Consider the following 22,371-nt stretch of genomic DNA (forward strand, 5'->3'; position numbering starts at 1 on the left):
ACGAGATGTTTCTTCCACATCTTGGCTACTGTAAATGATGCTGCAATGAATGTAGAAGTATATATGTCTTTTTAAGTTAGTATTTTCATTTCCTCTAAATAGGAAGTGGAATTGCTGGATCTTATGGAAGCTCTATTATTAATTATTGAGGACCTGCCCTACTGATTTACACTGTGGTCCCCAATTTACATTTCTAGGAACAGTGCAGGGGGGTTCCCTTCTCTGAATATTCTTGCCAACACTTATTTCATGTCATTTTTATAATCCAACTTGCAGTTTGCTAGACCTCTCAGTGATGTGAATTATGGGGGCACAACCAAGGAAATTCTGCTTCCTTTAGTCCTTTGCTTGAACAAGACAGTCTTGTTTGTAGTACATGAGGAGTCTGGGGTGGGTGTGGGTAGAGTTGGTTACCTCTGGGTCACATGTTCCCTGTGGCAGGGGCAGCCCCAGGTTGAGTGGAGTCTGATATTTATGCTAATGTTGAGATCACTGCTTTGAAAAAGAAGCAATGAGTGACACCTATCAACTTTTCAGAAGTAAAAAAACACATCACATCAAGCAAGAACAGCTAAATGCTGAAAACCAAAATATAGGACAATTCCAAAAATTACAGACTATTTTTATTAGTAGTATGGATTCTTGTCTGGCACACCTGCATAACATGTTCTCTACCTTTTTTGATTACACTTTTGTTGCCTCTTTTTTTTAAGATTTTTTTTATTTTTAAAGAGGGGGAAGGGAGGGAAAAGAGAGGGAGAGAAACATCAATGGTGGTTGCCTCCCATGCACTCCCTGCTGGGGACCTGGCCTGCAACTCAAGCATGTGCCCTGACTGGGAAACGAACCAGTGACCCTTTGGTTCTCAGTCCTGTGCTCAATTCACTGAGCTACACCAGCTGGGCTGTTGCCTCTTTAGAGGAGAATAATTCTGTCATATAATAATAAATATTAATATTATATTTATATAATATAAAGAATAGAAGAGAATTCAGTATTTCCTCAGTACAGGTGACTGAGATTTCTTTTTATCCTGTACAGTTGAAGAATCTTTGTTTTAATCAAACAACTTGTTCCTGGAATATCTGACCTATTGCACCTCATTGTCATGTTTGGGAAAATGTTTTAAGTTTTTTTCTATCATAAAAGAGCATAGGATTGCAGATTATTTCTGCATATCACTCCAGCCTTTGCTGGAGCTTTGAAAAGGGTTTGAGCATGTAAGGGGCTCTGAGGAAGGAGTTTCATGAGCTTTACTGTGGCAAATTTGCTGCTGTGCTGAGGGCCAGCCTCTGGGGTCCCCACCAAATGGGGCAAGATCTCCTAGCATATGTCCCATTTTAGGGGGGCCTGTGTGCCATTGCCATCCCACAGACCCTCAGACCCTTGAAGAGGAACACATGGGCATCCCATGTCCTGACAACTTGTAGAATAAAGGGCTTTAATGCTCAAGTTTTGGCTGGGCTCCACCCTCCATTGTGGTTGGGTCTAAATTCTTTCCTCTCTTGCTAGCACTTGAGCCCTCTAAAATTTTTTTAAATTATCTTTTTTAAAACGTGAAATGGTTTCAGCTGGAGCATGGGTCCCCTGAGTCAACACAACAGCTTGACCTCTATGATCCCTGAATGACCTCCCTCTCCCTTAAAGATCATGTGCAAGGTGATCACTTTAAGATTCACATCTGGGTGAGCCTCTCAACCACTGGGGGCCTCGGCACAACCACCTGCAGGGTCAGGTTGAGGATGTAAGACAGGATGATTTCTCAGCCCTCAACACACCCCCACAGCCCATGGAGTCCAAGTTCCCCTCCAGGCCTTGTTACAGCTCTGTCAACCACAGCTTCCTGTTGGGGCTACTCAGCCCCACACCACAGCTCCCTATTTCCCTCCCTGACACAGGGACTGGGACAGCTCTGCCCTCTGAGAAGCAGACATGGTGCCCCTGCTGCTGCTGCCCCTGCTGTGGGGGGGTGAGTGGGCCTGGGAAGGGGGATGGGCAGGGGGGAGTGGCTGGGGCTGCAGCTGAGCTTCTGTGTCTCCCCCCACCCACCCCCAGAGTCCCTGCAGAAGAAGGAAGGCTATGAGCTCCAAGTGCAGGAATCTGTGAGGGTGCAGGAGGGCCTCTGTGTCCATGTGCCCTGCTCCTTTTCCTACCAGCGGAGTTCGTGGCTTTCCTTTAATGAACTCTACACCTCCTGGTACCGGAGTGAGAACCACACAGACTACACTGATCCTGTGGCTACAAACAACCAATATAAACAAGTGAAGAAACAGACTGAGGGCCGATTCCTCCTCACATACTCCAGGACCAACGACTGTTCCCTGAGCATCAGAGATGCCAGGAAGAGTGACACAGGAAGCTACGTCTTCCAAGTGGAGACTGGATATTATGAGGAATGTATTTACCAAGATAAGAAGCTGACTTTGCAAGTGACAGGTATGGCAGGGGCTCAGGAGAGGATGTTGAAACATGGGACCCAGCTTAGAACAGGAACTGGACCTTGGGACACTACTTGATCCTAGCCTTGGGCTCAGGGTGTTAGAAGAGACACAGGACCTGGGGTGAGGTCAGGCCCTCAGCCATGGGTCCCAGGTGGGGTCACATTCTGGGTCCCTATTGCAGCCCCAGGTCCCAGGCACCTCCCTCTCTCCTCTGCAGACCTGACACAGAAACCTGACATCCACATTCGGGGGCCTCTGGAGTCTGGCCACCCCACAAAGCTGAGCTGCAGCCTGCCAGGGTCCTGCAAAGGGGCAAGTCCTCTCATCTACTCATGGGTGGGGAGTGCTCTCAACTCTCTGAATCCCCAGACCCTTCGCTCCTCTGTGCTCACCTTCACTCTGAAGCCCAGGGACCATGGCACCACAGTCACCTGTCTGGTGACACTTGCAGGACCTGAGGTGACCACACAGGAAACCATTCGACTCAATGTGTCCTGTGAGTGTTGGAAGGACAGCTGGTGTCCTGGGGGCAGAGGGACTGGCACACTCAAGCCTTTTGTGGATTTGTGTGTAGTGTATGTGTGTGTGTGTAGAGGAGGCTGAGCTTACTTGAGAACACTTGTGCATACTTCTGAATGCAGGAGGGGAAAGATCCAGAAGGACATCAATCTCATCTTCCTTGTTACCACCCCACCTCCTTGGGTTCAAGGTGACTTCCCTCTGCTCCTCCCCTCTGAAGTGGGGCCATATCTTTCTTTTCTAGATGCTCCACAGAACCTGACCATAGGCATGTCCTACAGAAATGTCACAGGTAGGAAATAGCTTCCATCTCTGGGGTTGAGACCTGCGATGGGGCCACCATGGAGCTGAGGGGGAATCACAGTGTGAATGAGACCAGATATGGTAGAGGCAAGGAGGGAAATCATCGTTCTCCTTCCCTCACCTCTTGTTGGTGGGTGCCAGTTTCTGTGTTCTCTCTCTCTCTCTCTCTCTCTCTCTCTCTCTCTCTCTCTCTCTCTCTCTCTCTTTCTCTCCACTTCTCTCCCCAAAGCATTCGAGATTCTGCAAAATACCTCATCCCTTCCCATCCTGGAGGGTGAGGCTCTGCAGCTGCTCTGTGTGGCTGACAGCAACCCCCCTGCACAGTTGAGCTGGTTCCAGGGGTCCTCAGCCCGGAACGCCACCCCCATCTCCAGCACTGAGATCTTGGAGCTGCCCCGTGTGGGGACTGGGGAAGAAGGACAGTTCACCTGCCAAGCTCAGCACCCACTGGGCTCCAAAAATATCTCTCTCAGCCTCTCCGTGGTCTGTGAGTGTGGGGATCCCTGGTGGCAGGGCATCTGGGTCCTGGGAGGGCAGAGGCACCACTGATCCTTCTCCTGGCTCCCCACAGACCCCCCACAGCTGCTGGGGCCCTCCTGCTCCTGGGAGGACCAGGGTCTGCACTGCAGCTGCTCCTCCCGAGCCCAGCCGGCCCCCTTGCTGCGCTGGCGGCTGGGGGAGGGGCTGCTGGAGGAGAACGCCAGCGATGCCTCCTACACCATCACCTCCTACTCTGCGGGGCCCTGGGCCAACAGCTCCCTGAGCCTCTGTGCGGGGCTCAACACAGGCCTCAGGCTCAGCTGTGAGGTGAAGAACGTCCACGGGGCCCAGAGCGCCAGTGTCCTGCTGCTCCTGGCAGGTCAGGGGCCTTCTGCGGGTGGAGGCTGAGGGAGAAAGGAAGGGATCAAGGGGAGGATGGAGGTGGGGAGAGGGGTTATGGCTGGGAAGGGTGTTGTTAGGATGGGATCTTCTGTCTGGTGTCTGAACGGGAACCTACTGCCAGTTGTGCAAGGTTTGGGAAGACCAGACACTGAGTCCTGGGAGTGGGTGGGCTCACAGCTCTCTTCTCTGCAGAGAAGTCGGTATCTGCTTCCAGAGTAGTTCCTGCAGCTCTTGGAGGTGCTGGTGCCATGGCCCTAGTATCCCTGTGCTTGTGTCTCATCTTCTTTTACATGTAAGCCCATATCCTGGGGAGGTACAGGGAGCTGTGTCATGGGGAGCACAGAGAGAGGCCCCTGAATCCCAGAAAGGCAGAGCTGAATCCATACAGAGGGGTCGTTTTTTTTGGGGGGGAGTGGATAGGATAGCAGCTTTATTGAGATAAAATTTGCATACAGTTAAAGTAAAATTCAATGGCTTCTACTTCAGTCATGGAGTTGTGCACCCATCAGCATAATGAATTTTAAAACTTTTCATTAGCACAAAACAAAAACAAAACAAAACATCCCTATTCATCATTTTATCACCACCATCAGCCCAGCCACGAGGCAACCACTAATCTATGTCTAGTTTCTTTAGATTTCCCCTTTCTGGACATTTCATATAAAAGGGATCCCACAATCCATGGTGCATGGGGACTGACCTTTTTTTCCACATAGCACAATAATTTCAAGGTTCATGTGTCATTTTTTAATTCCTTTTTGTTCCAAATACTATTCCATTGTAGGGATGGGGTACATTTTACTTGTCTCCTCGTTGATGGACGGTCGGGTTGTTTTTACATTGGGGCTCTCAGGAATAGCTCTGTTATGATTGCTCCTGCATAAGTTTCCCCCTGTGTAGGGGCCTATCGCGATGCAAGTTTAGTATCGGCCAAACACCTGGTCATCCAGGGGACGGAGCACTCATTTATATGTCAGGAGGATCTCTGAGTCTGGACCCAGGGTCTTATTGCATCAGTTGTCTTATCAGGGATTGGGGGGGCAGCCTGCCCACCTGTGCCTGAGTCACTGTGGCTCCTAACACCTTCCTTTAGAGTGAAATTCCACAGGAAGCAAACAGATGGGAGGCAAAGAGTCATGAATGATGAAGACCCTGTCATGGGAATAGTCACCTGGGTGTGTGATGTGAGTATCTTCTCATGCAGTGTAGGGGGAGGGGCGGGGCATGTCCCTTCAATGAGTGTGAGCTGAGCTTCCCAGCATTACAAACTCACTCCTCTGTTCTCAGCTGGACAGACAGCTGGAGGTGGGCTTCCCCTTCATCTCCCAGAGCCCAGGGTCAGCCTCCTGTCCCAGATCTGCTGACCACTCAGCCCACCTCACCTCTCTGCCAGATGCAGCCTGACAGAGCCTTCTCTCCCAAACCATTACTTTCTACCAATTCTGGGCATGTTAATTCACCTCTACTCATCTCAGTTTTTTCCTATTGATAAATGGAGATGATAAGAGTATCATTTTTTTAGAAGACATTTTATTTATTTATTTTTAGACAGAGGGGAAGGGAGGAAGAAGGAGAGAGAGAGAAACATCAGTATATGGTTGCCTCTTGCATGTCCCCTACTAGGGACCTGGCCTGCATCCAGGCATGAGCCCTGACTGGGAATCAAACAGGTGACACTGTGGTTTGCAGGCTGGCACTCAATCTACTGAGGCACACCTGCCAGGGCTGATAAGACTAGCATTTATACTCTTTTTAAAAAAGATTTTATTTATTTATTTTTAGAGAGAAGGGAAGGGAGGGAGAAAGAGAGGGAGATAAATATCAATGTGTGGTTGCCTCTCACGTGGCTCCCACTGGGGACCTGGTCTGCAACCCAAGCATGTGCCCTGACTGGGAATTCAACCAGCAACCCTTTGGATCACAACCCGTGCTCAATCTGCTGAGCTATGCCAGCTGGGGTGCATTTATACTTTTATCTGTGAGGATTAAATGTGATTAGTAAGCCCTTGATATGGTCTAATCAGTTGTAGTATTACCAATTTTTAAATGAACAAGCAAATAGTTGAGTTCATGAGCAGTGTGTGTGGAATAAGAGGATGAATGAAAAACTGTTCCATCAGCCCAAGTTCTCCTTGAGACCACGTCTGATTTTTTCTTCTCTGACTCTCTTCTCTCCCCTTCACTCAGGGTTCCCAGCTAAACCTTGGGCCAGACGGGCCTCCAGACCTAGCGTCACCCACCAGGGATGCCTCTCCATTGAGAGAGGAACAGGATATCCAGTATGCCAACCTCACCTTTCATGGGAGGAAGCTGCAGGGGCCTCAGAACAAGAAGGCCACCACCATCTGCCAGTACTCAGAGATCAAGAAGAGATGCCAGTGAGGACTTGCTGAGAGCTCCGTCCTAACTAGAGGCATCACAGCCTCTCTAGGGGAAAGAAGTTGGGGACTAATTGATGAAACCTGAGGAGACCTCATGCAACATTAGCATGAATCACTGTAAGAGCATCTGCAGGCAGAGCAGGAAGAAGAAAGGTGATGGAATTGGAGAGACTTGGGCTCAGGTGCAGACTTCAGCACTTCCTAAGGCATTGCCTTCAAGTGATTCACTTCATTCCTCTGTCCTCAGTTTCCCATTCTGTACAGTAGAGATCATACATGCTACTGAAAGGCAGCTGTGAGCATTAAAGAAATCACTAGCAACAGAGGTCCAGGGCTTGCCTGTCTCTTTTTTGAACAGAAAGGTCCTGGTGGCAAGTTCTCCTGAAGCCAGGGGTGACCAGCCATAGAAGACAGGGTGACAACTTGTTGCTCTCATTTTCCATCCCAGAACTCATCAAAGCCTGTACAGGGAAAGATATCCCTGTCCACTTTGTGTTTGGTTCATGACGAGGTATCATAGTTTCTCTGGGGTCATCTCTCCTCACTTGCACCTGTCCATTCTCCAGCACCTCCTGAGCGCCAGTCCCTTCTCCATCCCATGTACAGCCCCACAGTGATCTTTTCAACTGCCTGTTGGCAGTAAGCAGGAGCTGACTAGGCATCCTGTTACCAAAAATGATTTTTTTTCAGAGACAAAGGAAGGATTGAGATGCAGGTGGCGCAGCCACAGTGAGCCATGTGCACAATCCACACAGGAAGCAGCTGCCAGGAAGCTCTTTACACAGAGCGAGAGAGGAAGTTCAAGGGAAGGGTCTGTTACCATCATAGAGCTCTGCTGTGAACTTAAAGTATTTCCAGTAGGGCTACCAGCACCATGTAGGGTGTGACAGTGAGTCCCACAGGTCTCCCGATTCCTGGCTGGGTTTGTCCTCTGCTGTAAAACTGGCCAGGCCAGAGAGCTGACCCTGCCTCTGTCCTACACATACCCCTGCCTGACTCCCTGGTCTTAGTCATTACATCCCAGGCCTCTTCCCCTGGCATTTACTTCCTCACCCACCTTCTCCCCATGGCCTTTGTCCCTGAAATCTTCTATGGCATTTCCTACAAAAGTTTTAGCAATCTGAAATCCCCTTCTGGAGGCCATGCCCCCTTGCTTTCATCTGTTGTACCCCACCTGTCCTTCAAACCCAATTCTTGGACAGACTTAGGTTAAAAGTATGGGATGAAGAAAGAGCTCATAGTCTCCCTCCTCTATATAGTTGATTTAATTTAATTTTTTGAAGACAAAGTTCTAAAACAAAAACAACCAGAGTCAGGAGTGGTACCACAGTGTAGATCCCTAACAATAAGCTCTATGATTGTGAAGTCTGCAGTGTCCCTTAGCTGTGGGCGAGATGTTTCAAGATCTCCAGTGGATTTTTGAAACAGCAGATAGTACCGAGTCCTATATATATTATGACTTTTCCTATACACACCTATGATGAAGTTTAATATATAAATTAGGCACAAAAAGATATTAACAATAACTAATGGTAAAGCAGAAGAATTATAACAATATACTGTGATAAAGGTTATGTGAATGTGATCTCTCCCTCTCTCGAAATGTCTTCTATTGCCCTGGCTGGTGTGGCTCAGTGGATTGAGTGATGGCCTGTGAACCAAAGGGTTGATGGTTCAGTTCCCAGTCAGGGCACATGCCTGGGTTGTGGGCCAGGTCCCCAGTGGGGAGCGTGTGAGAGGCAACCACACATTGATGTTTCCCTTCCTCTTTCTCCCTCCTTGTCCTTTCTAAAAATAAATAAATAAATCTTATAAAAATATCTTCTATTAATGAACTCACCCTTCTTCTTATAGGACACCATTCCATGAGGCATGAGGAATATAGCCCAGCCCCCACTCAGAAAGGCCAGTGGGGAGCAAGATCCCGCACAAAGGACCCACACTCACAGATAGGTTCCCCTTGGGGAATCAGGCCTGCATTGTTCCTAGGCTGCTTTGAAGCTTGCTTTTGCTAAAACTTCCTCACCCTGAACTGAGGCAGCAAATGTTTTCTGTGTATCTTTAAAGTAACTTCCTAAAATCTATGCTAAAGCTCCCAAGAATGAGTGTAACCAGTTCAACCACTTTTCCCTTTGCATTTGCAAATATCCTTCTTCTTTGATGTAATTAGCAACATCCTCTCCTTTGTTTTCTGTAAAAGGTAACCACCTAAAGCAAATCTGTGCATAGTAACTGAGGACCACCCTTGATGTAATGTGCCCATAAAAGCACTTAAAAGCTTGTCTAGGCAAGGGTTGAGGTCCTCTCTCACTCAGAGAGTGGCCATGCCATCTCCTTTTCCTCTACAGGAATTCCTTAGTCTGTGTGAATTTGTTTATTGCAGCCACAACACATGGACCCTGCTGGCCAGGGTCTGCATCACTTCCTGTGCTGTTGTAAGGTGTCACAATGCCTATGTGATGAGGTGTAGGGAGGTGAATGCCACAGGCATTGTGACGTACATAGTATGAGGCTACTACAAGAGTGACCTGAACACAAGTCACCAGATACTGGGACAGTAGACCTGAAGATCTAATAAGCTACTAAGTGACTCACAAGTGGGCAGTATATACAGTGTGGAGATGCTGGACAAAGAGATAGTTCACACCCAGGCAGCACACACAGAGGGAGTACATGATTCATCATACTTCTTAGAAAAATGCAAAATTTAAAACAAGAATGGATTATTTCTGGAATCTTCCATTTAGTATTTTTGGACTGTGTTTGAACAGAGATGACAGAAACCATGCAAAGCACAACTGTGGATAATAGGAGATGACTGTAATAAAGCTGTTTATTTTCCAAAGTTCCCTAATGGTTGTTGCTGAAGTGTGTCCTCTAATCATAACAAGAACCATAAGGCCTGGTCCAGCCACAACATTGGCTGCAAGGGGGAAATGTCTGTGGGGTGTCCACAGGTAGAATGGGCCCAGGTGAGTGCCCCAGTGACACAAAACAAGCACCTGCATGTAGGTGATTTATTTCCTCAATTTTAGAAAGTGGCCCTGAAGGAAAGAAGGGGACGATTATAGTTTGGAACTAGGAGGATTTTGGTTCCCCACACCCACTACAGGAACTCCAATTTCAATATGGCAAGAAGTTGAATTGTGACTCTTGTTTTGGTAATAACTGGTTAAATCATTCTCCTCAGGACTTGTGCTGAAAATAACAAAATTGGTCGGGAAAAAAGTAAATAGAAGAAATAAAATCCCTCATTTTAAAAGTATAGAATAATTGAAAATAAATGAAAACGGGCACTTGTTAGGCTAGTATTTTGGGGAATACTTGAGTCCAGAAAAAGAGACAGAATATTTAAGCCAAGATACCAAAGTTCCCAATGGCATTTACCTACACTGATGATGTAGCTTTGGTTCTGTGGCCTTCATGACCTGGAAATGAAAGTGGCTTGGAGAGAAAGGGGAAGGAAAAGAAATTCTGAGGCTCCTGGGGAGCATTCTTGTTTTATTCTTGACTTGAGATATGATCCCATAGTGTAATTTATATGTTTATATAGTGTAGACTATTTTAATAAGGAACTATTTAGACCATATTATATATTTCCATATTTATAAATGTATGATATTGTACTATAATATATAAAATACAATATGAAAAAGTACAATGTATTACTCATTCTCATAATTAGTTATATATTCATTATAGTATTTATAAGACATTTATATAATATAAGCTATAATAAATATATAAGGTTATGCGACATGAACTATATATATTTTTTGCACAACCAATACATGGAAAAATATTTCAAACCTGAGATATTTTTGTTCCCATGATTGCCTTTTGTGGAAAAATTTCAAGGAAGAATAACATTAAACATCGTGATGAGAAATCAGAGGGATGAGAGGAAGAGCACAGACATGAACCCAGCCCACTGCCACGCCTTCTCCTGACTCCTCCTTCCCAAGAAGAACCCCGCCTTTCTGAAGCCCCTCCAGCCTAGGGGCCCTGCTTTCCTAAGGCTCAGGCCCTTGTGACTGTGAACTGGGGTCTGTGGCAGAGGAAATCCAGCTGTGTTCCAGGACCAGGGACAGCACCAACCCTTCTACTGGGAGCTCTCAGGTCTGGCATGGAGGATGGGGCGCCCCCTGGAGGCAAAGGTTTGACCTGCCTCATGCAGAGGTAAAGCTGGGGAATGAAGCTGATGGCATTCTGTCCAACAGGACAAAGGGGCACCCACACTCCTCTCAGTTCCCCTTGGACACCCACACATCCTAGGGAAGATGTGAGGCCCTCTTCCTCCTAGGGAAGAGGAGCCCTAGCTACAGAGAAACAGTGCATTTCTCAGAGGCCACTGGGTTCTATGCCCCTCATGGCTGACTCCAGAACACCTACATCAGACCCTTGCCCTTCTTTCTTTTCCTCACAACAGTGGGTTGATATGTTCTTTTTCCTTTAACCCCTTCGTTGTACTGTCACAGAGCTCTTCACAAGAGGAATCATGATCTGTCAGTTGTTTCTGTGCCTGGCACTATGCCCAGTCCCAATTCAACTCAAATGAAGAACTGAAGAATCAGAAGTCTGGTAGATATGTTCTTTTTGGAGCTGACAGGTGACTCAAATAAATTCTAAGTTTCAGTTTATTCTACATGAAGAGTAAACATTCAGAATGGGAAAAGAATTCTGTGACATCAGTGGACCACAGCAGGGAGAATGTTGTCATGAAGGGCAGAGCAAGCCAGGCAAGGTCAGAGGAAGTGGAGGTGGGGTAAGGAGAGGGAGATTCAATAGATCCATAAAGATGGGAGGGCTTTTCTGTCTGGAGAAAATGTAGAGAAGTGAGAGGGTGAGAGTACAGGGTCCTGGCAACCCTGAGAATGAGCTCACAGCTGCACACAAGTCCAGTGACTTTCCAAACTCAAGCTGACAACAGAGACCCACCAGAGGCACCCTCATCTGTGGGGCTGGAGTCAGGGCCACTCTTCTCACTTTGAGCCTCTGAGCATGACGGGCCCCTCATCATGAGTATGAGCTCAGTCATGCCTTCTTGAGGCTTCTTGTGTGACCAGACCTGGTCTTAGGACCAGGACAGAGACAGAGAGAGAGGATTTGGATTCTGGTAGGTCCAGATTCCCAGATCTTACTGCTCCTAGAGATGTTCTTAGAATTCTGAGAGAGCAGAAAGAGGTGGCCCTCCATGTGTTCACTGAGGAGTGCAGGGATGAACACTTGGCACAGGTGACATGAGTGGGGGAGTGGGATGCAAAGAGGGCCCTCCTGACAGGGTGTCACCAGACCTACAGTGAGAAGAGCTCCACCTTCCCTTCCCTATTTGTCCTTGGGGAGAAGGGAAAAAGCTTCAGATGAAAGGGTAGGTTTGGGTAATGACCCTCCAGAAAGCACTGTGGATACACATCTACTGCTTCCCAGAGAGCAGGGACTGACCCTGTGACCTCAAAGGTCCTGAAAGTGACCCCCCAAAACATACTGGTGCTTCTGTGCCTGCTGTGGATGTGGAGAGTAAGAGGGCTGTGGGCCACTGCCCTTCCTCTTTATTGAGGAACAACATAGAGAAGCATCAGGGCAGAAGCTGCAGGTGTGAGGATTGGGGACACAGTGAGGACAAAGTGCCTGTGTATTCTTGTGCTCTGACCTTCTCTCATCCTGAAATCGATGGGTTTACTGTAGATAGTGTACACCTTCTGGTTGTAGGAAGAAACCAAATGTACCATGATCATCCTGTGCCCAATCAGACCAGGTCAGTACCTGAAGAAGACTATCAACAACCTTGGGTGGACTCTACCTCCTTGGGGACCTCAACCTGTGACTGTTCTCTGAAAAACATAGATGTGAGCATGGGGAAAGCAGGACATTGCTCCTTCAGGAGGAGAACACTGCTTAGGAGACCCTGTCACAAATAGAAAATGCCATCCCTGGATGGGACAGGTAGGGCCAGAGCATCATCAGCCAAAAGGCAGAATTAAAGAGAAGGACCTTCCTGGTGTCATACCTTTCTGAGGGGTGTCTCTGTCTCCTCCCTAGTGCTGACTCAGATACCTGACATCCACATGCTGGGGGCCCAGGGATCTGGGCACAGGGGTCTGGTGAGGGACCATGACATTCACCTTTTACTGGTAAGATTTACCCTGAGTCACTCTCCACCAACACACATGTCATGATGCAGAAAGTTTTGTGCATCCTTGCACCATTTCCACTCGAGACCTACAGGTGAACTCAGCTCTTGTTATGCTGCTGCTTCTGGGAAAAAGCCATCATCACCTGGCGGATCCAGTGACTACACAGAACAGAGTCAAATCTGTAAGTAGAGGGCCGGGGCAGTCTCTCTCCTCTGTGCCACCAAGACCATCAATTGTTCCCAAGTGTGAGGGGTGCCCAGATGTGGACACAGAGACATCCTAACTCTCTGGGGTATGACAGGTCCTCACTGGGGTGAGCTTGGAAGAGGATGTGGGGGATGGGGTGTGTGGGACCCAGAGCAGGGAGGGCATAGGGACTTGACCCAGACATAAACTCAATGATTCAATATATGTATGTATCTCCCAGTGCTCACCACAATATCTCATGTTAGCATCCATCACCACACAGAATACCACACCTTTTCTCTTATAAAGAGAACTTTTAACAATTTTTCTCTCTTAGCAATTTTCACATGTATAATACATTATTAACTGCATCCTTATAGTTAATTGTACTAATACCCACTCTTATTAGCTACAGTCACCATGCTCTTCCTGATGTCCCCATGACTTAGTTGTATTAGGACTAAAAGTTTGTACCTTTGACCACCTCACACATTTTTCCCCCCACATATACTTCCTCTGGCTACCATTTATCTATTCTTGCTATCCATGAGTTTAATTATTTTTATTTTAAATCTTTTATTGTATTTTTTTATTATCATTTAGTCCCCTCATAGTCACCTTTTCATTTACAACCACCTCACTGTTGTCCATGTCCATGAGTCCTTTTTGATTTTTGCTGAATCCTTCCATCCCTTAACTGCCCTCAACACTAGCTGTGATCTGCTCTCCATCTGTGAGTCTGTCTCTGTTTGGCTTGTTAGTTCAGTTTGTTCATTAGATTCCACATATTTGTGAAGTAATATGGTGGAGTTTTTTTGGTGACTGGCTTATTTTACTAAGCATAATGCTCTCCAGGGCCATCCATATTGTCACAAATGGTAAATTTTTCTTCTTTGTTATGGCTGAGTAGTATTCCATTGTGTAAATGTCCCATAGTTGTTTTATCCACTCATCTACAGATGCACACTCAGGCTGCTTCCATATATTTCTGTGTGTAAATAATGCTGCAATGAACACAAGGGTGAACATGTTCTTCTAATTAGTATTTTGGGCCCATTTAAGTATATTCCCAGAAGTGGGATGGCTGAGTCAAAAGGTATATTGATTTTTAATTTTTTAAGGTATCTTCATACTGCTTCCCACAGTGGTTGCAACAGTCTGTGTTCCCACCAACAGTGCAAAGTGTTTCCCTTTCTCCACATCCTTGTCAGCACTTGTTGTTTGTTGATTGATTGATGATAGCCATTCTGACAGGTTTGAGAAAATATCTCATTTTGGTTTTAATTTGTATATCTCTGATGTTTAGTAATGTCAAGTATCTTTTCATTGGTCTGTTGGCCATCAGTATGTCCTCTTCAGAGAAGTGTCTATTCATGTCCTTTGCTTATTTTTAATTTTTTTTGTGTGTGTTGAATTTGTAATTTCTTTATAAATATCGTATATTATCTTCTTATCAGGTATATTGGTGAACATGTTGTATCACTCTGTGGGTTGTCTTTTTATTTTGCACCCATTTTCCTTCTCTGGGACTCACCTACATGTTCTATCTCTGAGTTTGATTTTATTAAAGTTCCCACATATAAGTGAGATTGTGCAGTATTTGTCTTTCTCTGTCACGTTAATTCACTTAGCATTATGGCACAATTATATTTTATTGTACATACGCCACATTTTCTTCATCCTTCATTTACCAACAGATACTGAGAGGTCTACCAACTGAGGTTGCTTCCTCATCTTGCCTATTGTTTATGATTTTGCAGTGAACATAGGGGTGCCCATGGGTTTTCAACTTAGGGTTTTCATTTCCCCCAAATAAATACCCAGAACTGCAACTGCTGGATCTTAGGGCAGCTGTATTTTCAGTTTTGGAGGAACTGCCATAGTGATTTACATAGCAGCTGCTCCAACTTAACATTCCCACAGACAGTGCAAGAAAGTTCCCCTTTTTGAACATTCTTGCAAACTCTTATTATTTCTTGCCATTTTTATAATCCACATTGAGATTTTCTAGACAACTCAGTGATGTGAATTGTGGGGGCACAGCCATGGAAATCCTACCTACTTTGGTTCTTTACTTGCACAAGACAATCTTCTTGGCAATGTGTGAGGAGTCTGAGGTGGGTGTGGGTTGAGCTGGTTTCCTCTGGTTCACATGTTCCCCATGGGAGATGCAGACCCAGGTTTTTTGGATCCTGCTATTTATACTAATGTTGAGATCACTGCTTCAATGAAACAGTGACATGTGCCATCCATGAGTTGTTCTGAAATGAGAAAACACATCACATCAAGTAAGAAGAGCTAAAATGCTGAAAACCAATGTACAACACTAATCAGACAATTACAGATGATTTGCATTAGTAATGTGGTTTCCCTGTCTGGCACAGCTGAAGGACACATGTTCCTCATAGTTTTTTGACTAATAGTCTTTGACTGCTTCTTCATAGGAGAATAATTCTGTTACAGTAATATATATTAATATTACATTAGTTATCGCTAATTATTTCAATAATATAGTATTTATATAATATGGCCAATAGAAAGAGAATTAGCATTTCCTCTGGCACTGCAGATTCACATTTCATTTTCCTGTGAACCGTATTTTGCCATGTATAAATCGCTCCCATGTATAATACTCACCCATGTTTTTGGCCAAAAAGATTCAGGAAAAAAGTCATTTATTTTAATTTTTGAACTCAATTTTTAAAAATATTTTATTTATTTAGTTTCAGAGAAAGGGAAGAGAGAAAGAGATGGAAAGAAACATGAATATGTGGATGCCTCTCACACACACCCAATCTAGAAAATGGTTTGCAGTCCAGGTATGTGTCCTGACATGGAATCAAACTTGTGACGTGTTGATTTACAACAGAGCACTCAAACCACTAGCCACACCAGCCAGGGCCAATTATTTATTTATTTATTTATTTATTTATTTATTTATTGTAACTAAACTGATTATCATATTCCAGGGTATTATTCTGCATATGGATATCATCATTGCTTTCTAAAGTTACACTCTTAATGCAAAAGCATAATTAAAAGAATTTAAAACATTTATATCAAAACTGAATACCACCGTGAATGATGCACATCCTCATTTTTCTCTCAAAAATTTGGGCAAAAAGTGTGCCTTATACACAGCAAAATATGATAATTTAAGTAACTTTCAATCTCACAACTTGTTATAAGGAGTACCTGATCATCATTGTCATGTTTGAGAAAATGTTTATCAAGTTTCCTTCTTTGATAAAGAGCAGTAAGATTGCAGGTTATTTCCACACATCCCTGGAGCCCTGACTGGGGCTTTGAAAATGGACCGAGCTCATGAGGGGCACTGGGGATGGAGCTTCCTGAACTTTAAGGCTGAAAATTTGCTGCTGTGCTGAGGACCAGGGTCTGAGGTTCCCTTGAATGGGGTGAGATCTCCCTGCCCATGTCCCACTTTGAGGGCACCTGTGTGCTTTTGCTGTTCTACACACCCTCTGACCCTGTAAGTCCATCACTTGTGCATGCCATGTCCTCAAAACCATCAGAACAAAGGGCTTTATCACTAGGCTATCCCCTGGGTTCCATCCTCTACTGCAATTGGGTCTACTTTCCATCCTCACCTACCAGCACCTGGGTTGTCTAAAGAAAATTTAAAATCATCCTTTTCCAGAATGTTCAGTGGTTTTGGCTGGAGGGTGGGTCTCCTGAGTCATCAGGAGTAGCTGTCACTGGGACAGCCCCTAGGTGACCACCCTCTCGAATTCAATGTCAACTGCGAGGTGAACACATTCAGATTCACATCTGGACAAGCCGCTCAACATCTGGGGACCACTATACATCCACCTGCAGGGTCGGGTTGGAGGAGGTGAGACAGGAAGTTTTCTCAGCCCTCACAGCACTCCCCACAGCTTGTGGAGCCCAAGTTCCCTATCCAGGCCTGGTCACAGCTCTGGCACCCATGGCTTCCTGTTGGGATATCATTGGCCCCACCCCACAGCTGGGCATTTTCCTCCCTTACATAAGGAATTAGACCCACTCTGCCAGTGAGAAGCAAACATGCTGCCCCTACTGCTGCTGCCCCTGCTGTGGGGAGGTGAGAGGGCCTGAGAAGGGAGATGGACAGGTGGGGGAGGCTTTGGGGCCAATGCTGAGTGTCTGTGTCCCCCAGGGGTCCCTGCAGCAGCAGCAGCAGCAGCCAGGCAATAGTATCCAAATGCAGGAATCTGCAAGCGTGCAGGAGGGTGGATGCACCAATGTACCCTGCTCCTTCCCCTCTGCTTGGACTTTGTTGTATCGCTCTGTGAATATCTACATTTACTGGTACCACAGCAGGCACCACCCACAAAACCGTGGACTTGTGGCCACTAATGCCCCAAAGAAACAACTGAAGAGAGAGACTCAGGGCCGATTCTTGCTCATGGATCCCAATGCCAACTGTCCCCTGAGCATCAGAAATGCCAGGAAGAGTGATGTAGGAACCTATGTCTTATGAGTGCAGAGACAATATACTCAGCATAATGATTACCAAGAGAGGAAGCTGACTTTGCAGGTGACAGGTATGGCAGGGGTTCAGGAGAGGATGCAGAGACATGGGACCCATCTTAGAACAGCAACAGGACCCTGGGACACTACTTGATCCTAGCCTTGGGAATAGGGTGTTAGAAGAGACACAGGACCTGGGGTGAGCTCAGGCCCTCAGCCATGGGTCCCAGGCAGGGTCACATTCTGGGTCCCCATTGCAGCCCCAGGTCCCAGGCACCTCCCTCTCTCCTCAGACATGACACAGAAACCTGACATCCACATTCAGGGACCTCTGGGATCTGGCCGCCCCACAAAGCTGAGCTGAAGCCTGCCAGTGTCCTGTGAAGGGGGAAGACCTCTCACCTTTTTATGGGTGGGGAGAGCTCTTGACTCTCTGAATCCCACGACCCTTCACGCCTCGGTGCTCACCTTCACCCCAAAGCCCTGGGATCATAGCACCACAGTCACCTGTCTGGTGACACTTGCAAAACCCATGGTGACCACACAGGAAACTATTCAACTCAATGTCTCCTGTGAATGTTGAAGGGACAGCTGGTGTCCTCGGGACAGTGGGATTGGTGAACCTAATTGTTTGTGTCTTTGTGTATATTTTGTGTGTGTGTGTGTGTGTGTGTGTGTGTGTGTGTGTATAGTAGGTGAGGTAATGTGAGGGAACTCATTTATGCAGCAGAGTGTAGAAGGGGAGTGGGCCAGAATACAGCTATGCTACCATCATGGTTCCCACTATTAGTCCTTGGCTTGGGGTGACTTCTATCCACTCCTCCTCCCTGAAGCAGGGTCATGTCTTTCTGTCTCAGATGCCTCACCAAACCTCATCATAAGTGTGTCCTACAGAAACCTTACAGGTAGGAAAGAACCTCCCTCTGTGGGGCTGGGACCTGCCCTGGGGGCCTCCATGAAGCTGAGGGGGAATCAGAGTGTGAGTGGGATCAGATATGGGAGAGGCAAAGAGGAAAATCACCACCACCACTCCCTCCCCTCTGGTGGGTGCTTGCTGCCTCTGAGTTCTCCTTCAGTCACTCTCTCTGTTTCTTTCTCTCTCTCTGCATCTCTCTTCACTAGTCCTCAAGATTCTGCAACCACATTCCTTCCCATCCTGGAGGGGGAGGCTCTGAGGCTGCTCTGTGTGGCTGACAGCAACCCCCCTGCACAGCTGAGCTGGTTCCGGGGGTCCCCAGCCCTGAACGCCACCCCCATCTCCAGCAACACTATCCTGGAGCTGCCTCGAGTGGGGACTGGAGAAGGACAGTTTACCTGACAAGCTCAGCACCAGCTGGGCTCCAGAAGTATCTCTCTCAACCTCTCTGTGGTCTGTGAGTGTGGGGGAACCTGGGGGCAGGTCCTCAGGGTCCTGGGAGGACAGAGGAACCACTGACCCTTTCCCTCACTTCCCACAGACCCCCCACAGCTGCTGGGACCCTCTTGCTCCTTGGAGGACCAGAGTGTGAACTGCAACTGCTCCTCTCAGCTGCTCCTCTTGAGCTCAGCCAGGCCATCATGGGTTTGGAGGCTGAGGAAGGGGCTGCTGAAGGGGAACCCCAGCAACACTTCCTACACAGTGACATCCAACTTCTCGGGGTCCTTGGCCAACAGCTCCCTGGGCCTCTGTGTGGGTTTCCGCGCAGGCCAGAGACTCAGTTGTTAGGCAGAGAATGTCCACAGGGGCCCAGAGCATCAGTGTTCTGCTGCTGCCATGTCAGGGGTCTGCTGGAGGTGGAGGCTGAGGGAGAAAGGAAGGGATCAAGGGAAAGATGGAGCTGGGAAAGAGGCTGTGGATGGCAAGTGCATTATCTGCTAGGACAGGACCCTCCAACTCCCGTCCAAACAGAGCCTACAGAGGGTTCTGCAAAGACGTGGGAAGAAAACAAGACACTGAGTACTGTGAGAAGGTGGGCTCACTCCCCTATTCTCTGCAGGTCAGGCAGTACGTGAGTGCAGAGTGCTTTCTGCGGCTCTAGGCGGTGCTGGTGCCATGGTGCTCCTGTCTCTATGCTTGTGTCTCATCCTGTTTTGCATTTAAGCCTGTGTCCTGGGGAGATACAGGGAGCTGTGTCATGGGGAGTCCCTGGAGAAGGCCCAGGGTCTCAGAAAGGTACAGTTAAGTACAAACAGAAGGGTCTTTTGGGGGTTGCATGGGGGAACGACTTTATTTAGATAAAATTCTTAATGAATCTATTTAATTATGACAAGATTTTAATTATTTTTAGACAGAGGGGAAGGGAGTGAGAGAGGGAGAAAAACATCAATGTGTGGTTGCCTCTTGTGCGCCCCCTACTGGGGACCTGACCAGGAATCCAGGCAATTGCTCTGATTGGGAATCCCATGGTTCACAGGCCAGCACTCAATCCACTGAGCCACACCAGCCAGGGCAAATTGTTATATGTTTAAAGTGTACAACTGAATGGCTTTTAGTTCAGTCGCAGAGTTGTGCACCCATCACCATAATCAATTTTAAATCTTTTTCATTAGTGCAAAATGAAAAAAAAATCCCTTATTTGTAGTTTTGCCACCATCCTCACCCAAGCCCCAGCAGACACTAATTTATTTCCTGTGTCTCTAGATCTGCCCATTCTGGACATTTCATATAAATGGAATCCTACAACACATGATCTTTTCTGACTCTTTTTTTACATAGAATAATATTTTCAACGTTCACGTGTCATTTTTTTATTCCTCCTAGTCCCAAATAATAGCCCATGGTATGAACTGTGCACTTTTTATTTTTCTCTTCACTCATTGATGGACAGTTGGGTTGTTCTTACTTTGGGGCTCTCAGGAATAAAGTGGTATGATTGCTTATGTAGAAGTTTCTCCCTGTGTAGGGGCCTATTGTGATGCAAGTTTAGTCTCAGCCAAACACCTGGTCATCAAGGGGACTGAGAACTCACTTGCATGTCAGAAGGGTCTTAAAGTCTTTGTCTGGAGCCTGAATGCTTCAGTTGTCTTACAGGGAGTGGGAGCAGCCTGCCACCCTGTGCCTGAGCCATTCTGGCTGCTGACTTCTTCCCTTAGAGTGAAAGCCCACAGGAAGCGAACATCCAGGGGACAAAAGGTCACAAATGATGAAGACCCTGTCATGGGTATGGTCACCTGGGTGAGTGATGTGAGTATCTTCTCATGCAGTGTAGGGGGAGGGGCTAGGCATGTCCCTTTAATGAGTGTGGACTGAGCTGCTTGAAATTTCCCCAAACCCGCTCATCTGTGGTCACCTAGACAGACAGCTGCGAGTTGACTTTTCCTTCCTTATCCAGAGCCCAGGGTCAGTCTCCTGCCCCTGTGCTGCTGACCACTGAGTTCACCTCACCTCTTCCCCAGTATAGCCTGCCAGAACTGTCTCTCCAAAACTATTACTTTCTACCCATTCTTGGCATGTTTCTTCAACTCTCTTCATCTCAGTTTCCCTATCTGTAAGAGTATCATTTAGACTTGGTTTTAGTGAGGAAAAATGTGATTAGTAAGCCCTCAATGTGGTGGAATCAACTGTAGCATTACAAAATTTTAAATGAACAAGCAAATAGTTCAGTTCACATGGAGTGTGTGTGGAGTAAGAGAATGAATAAAAACTGTTCCATCAGCCCAACTTCCCCTTGAGACCATGTCTGATTTTTTTCTTCTTTAACTCTCTTCTCTCCCCTTCACTCAGGGTTCCCAGCAAAATCTACAGCCAGACAGGACACCAGGCCAAGAGTTGCCCATGGAGAATGCTTCTCCATGGGGAGAAGAGAAGGATATCCAGTATGCCAACCTCAGTTTTCACAGGGGGAACTATGTGAGGCTCAGGACAAAGAGACCACCAGCACCTGCGTGTACTCAGAGATCAAGAACATCAACAAATGAGGACTCACTCAGAGAGTAGGCCTGGACAGAAACATCACAGCCTCTCTGAGGGAAAGAAGTTGGGGACTAGTTGGTGAAGCATAAGGCGACCTCATGCAACATTAACATTAAGATTACTCACTGTAGGGGTATCTGCAGGTGGAGCAGAAAGAAGGTGATGGGATTGAAGAGACTTGGACTTGATCAAGTGCAGACTTCAGCACTTCCTGTGGCATTATCTTCAAGTGATTTACTTCATTTCTTTGTCCTCAGTTTCCCATTCTGTACAGCAGAGACCACACATCCTAGTCAAAGGTGGCTGTGAGAATTAAAGAAATCACAACCAACAGAGGTCCAGGACTTGCCTGCCTCTCTTTTTTGAACAGAAAGGTCCCGGTGGCAAGTTCTCCTGAGTTCAGGGGTGACCAGCCATAGAAAACAGGGAGGCAGCTTGTTGTTCTCATTTTCCATCCCAGAACTCATTGAAGCTTGTACAAGGAAAGACATTCCTGTCCACCTTGTGTTTCGTTCATGGCAAGGTATCATAGTTTCTCTGGGTTCATCTCATCTCACTTGTACCTGTCCATTCTCCAGCACCTCCTGACTGCCAGTCCCTTCCCCATCCCATGTACAGCCCCACAGGAATCTTTTCAACCTCCTCTTAAGTGTCAGCAGGAGCTGACTGGGCATTACCAAAAAGGAATTTTTTCAGAGACAAAGGATTGAGATGCAGCCAGTGCAGCCACAGTGAGCCACGAGTTTTCTGGTAAACATAACTACCTAAAGTGAACCTGTGAATAGAAATGAGGACTATCCCCCATGTAATATGCTCAGAAAGGCAATAAAAACTTGTCCAGGAAGTGTTGAGGTGCTCTCTCACCCAGAGAGTAGCCATGCCACCTCCTTTTCTCCACAGGACTTTCATAGTCTGTGAATTTGTTTATTGCAGCCACAACACACGGAACAACACATGGACGCTGCCAGCCAGGGTCCGCATCACTTCCTGTGCTGTTGTAAGGTGTCACAATGCATATGTGATGAGGTGTAGGGAGGTGAATGCTACAGACATTATGATGCAGTACGAGGCTACTACAAGACTGAATTGACACAAGTCACCCAGATACTAGGACAGTAGATCTGAAGACCTAATCGCCTAAGTGACTCACAAATGGGCAGTGT

General features: G+C 46.7%; 1 protein-coding gene and 1 pseudogene across 1 annotated transcript; both read left to right on the forward strand.

Annotated features, from left to right (window-relative positions):
- The first annotated feature begins 1,814 nt into the window (after positions 1–1,814).
- LOC123828650 (sialic acid-binding Ig-like lectin 5) lies at positions 1,815–6,851 on the forward strand. Its single transcript, XM_045853714.1, has 8 exons — positions 1,815–1,969; positions 2,056–2,436; positions 2,659–2,937; positions 3,493–3,750; positions 3,835–4,122; positions 4,338–4,437; positions 5,239–5,329; positions 6,333–6,851. The coding sequence occupies exons 1-8, from the start codon at positions 1,933–1,935 to the stop codon at positions 6,525–6,527; spliced, it is 1,629 nt and encodes a 542-aa protein (XP_045709670.1). The 5' UTR covers positions 1,815–1,932; the 3' UTR covers positions 6,528–6,851.
- Positions 6,852–9,488: 2,637 nt separating this feature from the next.
- LOC123828651 lies at positions 9,489–19,396 on the forward strand (annotated as a pseudogene).
- Positions 19,397–22,371: the final 2,975 nt, after the last annotated feature.

This window comes from Phyllostomus hastatus, unplaced genomic scaffold (assembly GCF_019186645.2).
Source record: "Phyllostomus hastatus isolate PE091 unplaced genomic scaffold, TTU_PhHast_1.1 phas_contig_983, whole genome shotgun sequence".
In the NCBI taxonomy this organism is placed as follows: Eukaryota; Metazoa; Chordata; class Mammalia; order Chiroptera; family Phyllostomidae; genus Phyllostomus; species Phyllostomus hastatus.

What these genes read in the sequence shown, in the direction of transcription:
- LOC123828650 (XM_045853714.1), top strand. Translation starts at nt 1,933, where the DNA reads ATGGTGCCCCTGCTGCTGCTGCCCCTGCTGTGGGGGG. An exon ending in GCTGACTTTGCAAGTGACAG is followed by an intron (nt 2,437 to 2,658) that starts GTATGGCAGGGG and finishes TCTCCTCTGCAG; the next exon opens with ACCTGACACAGAAACCTGAC. An exon ending in TCTCAGCCTCTCCGTGGTCT is followed by an intron (nt 3,751 to 3,834) that starts GTGAGTGTGGGG and finishes GGCTCCCCACAG; the next exon opens with ACCCCCCACAGCTGCTGGGG.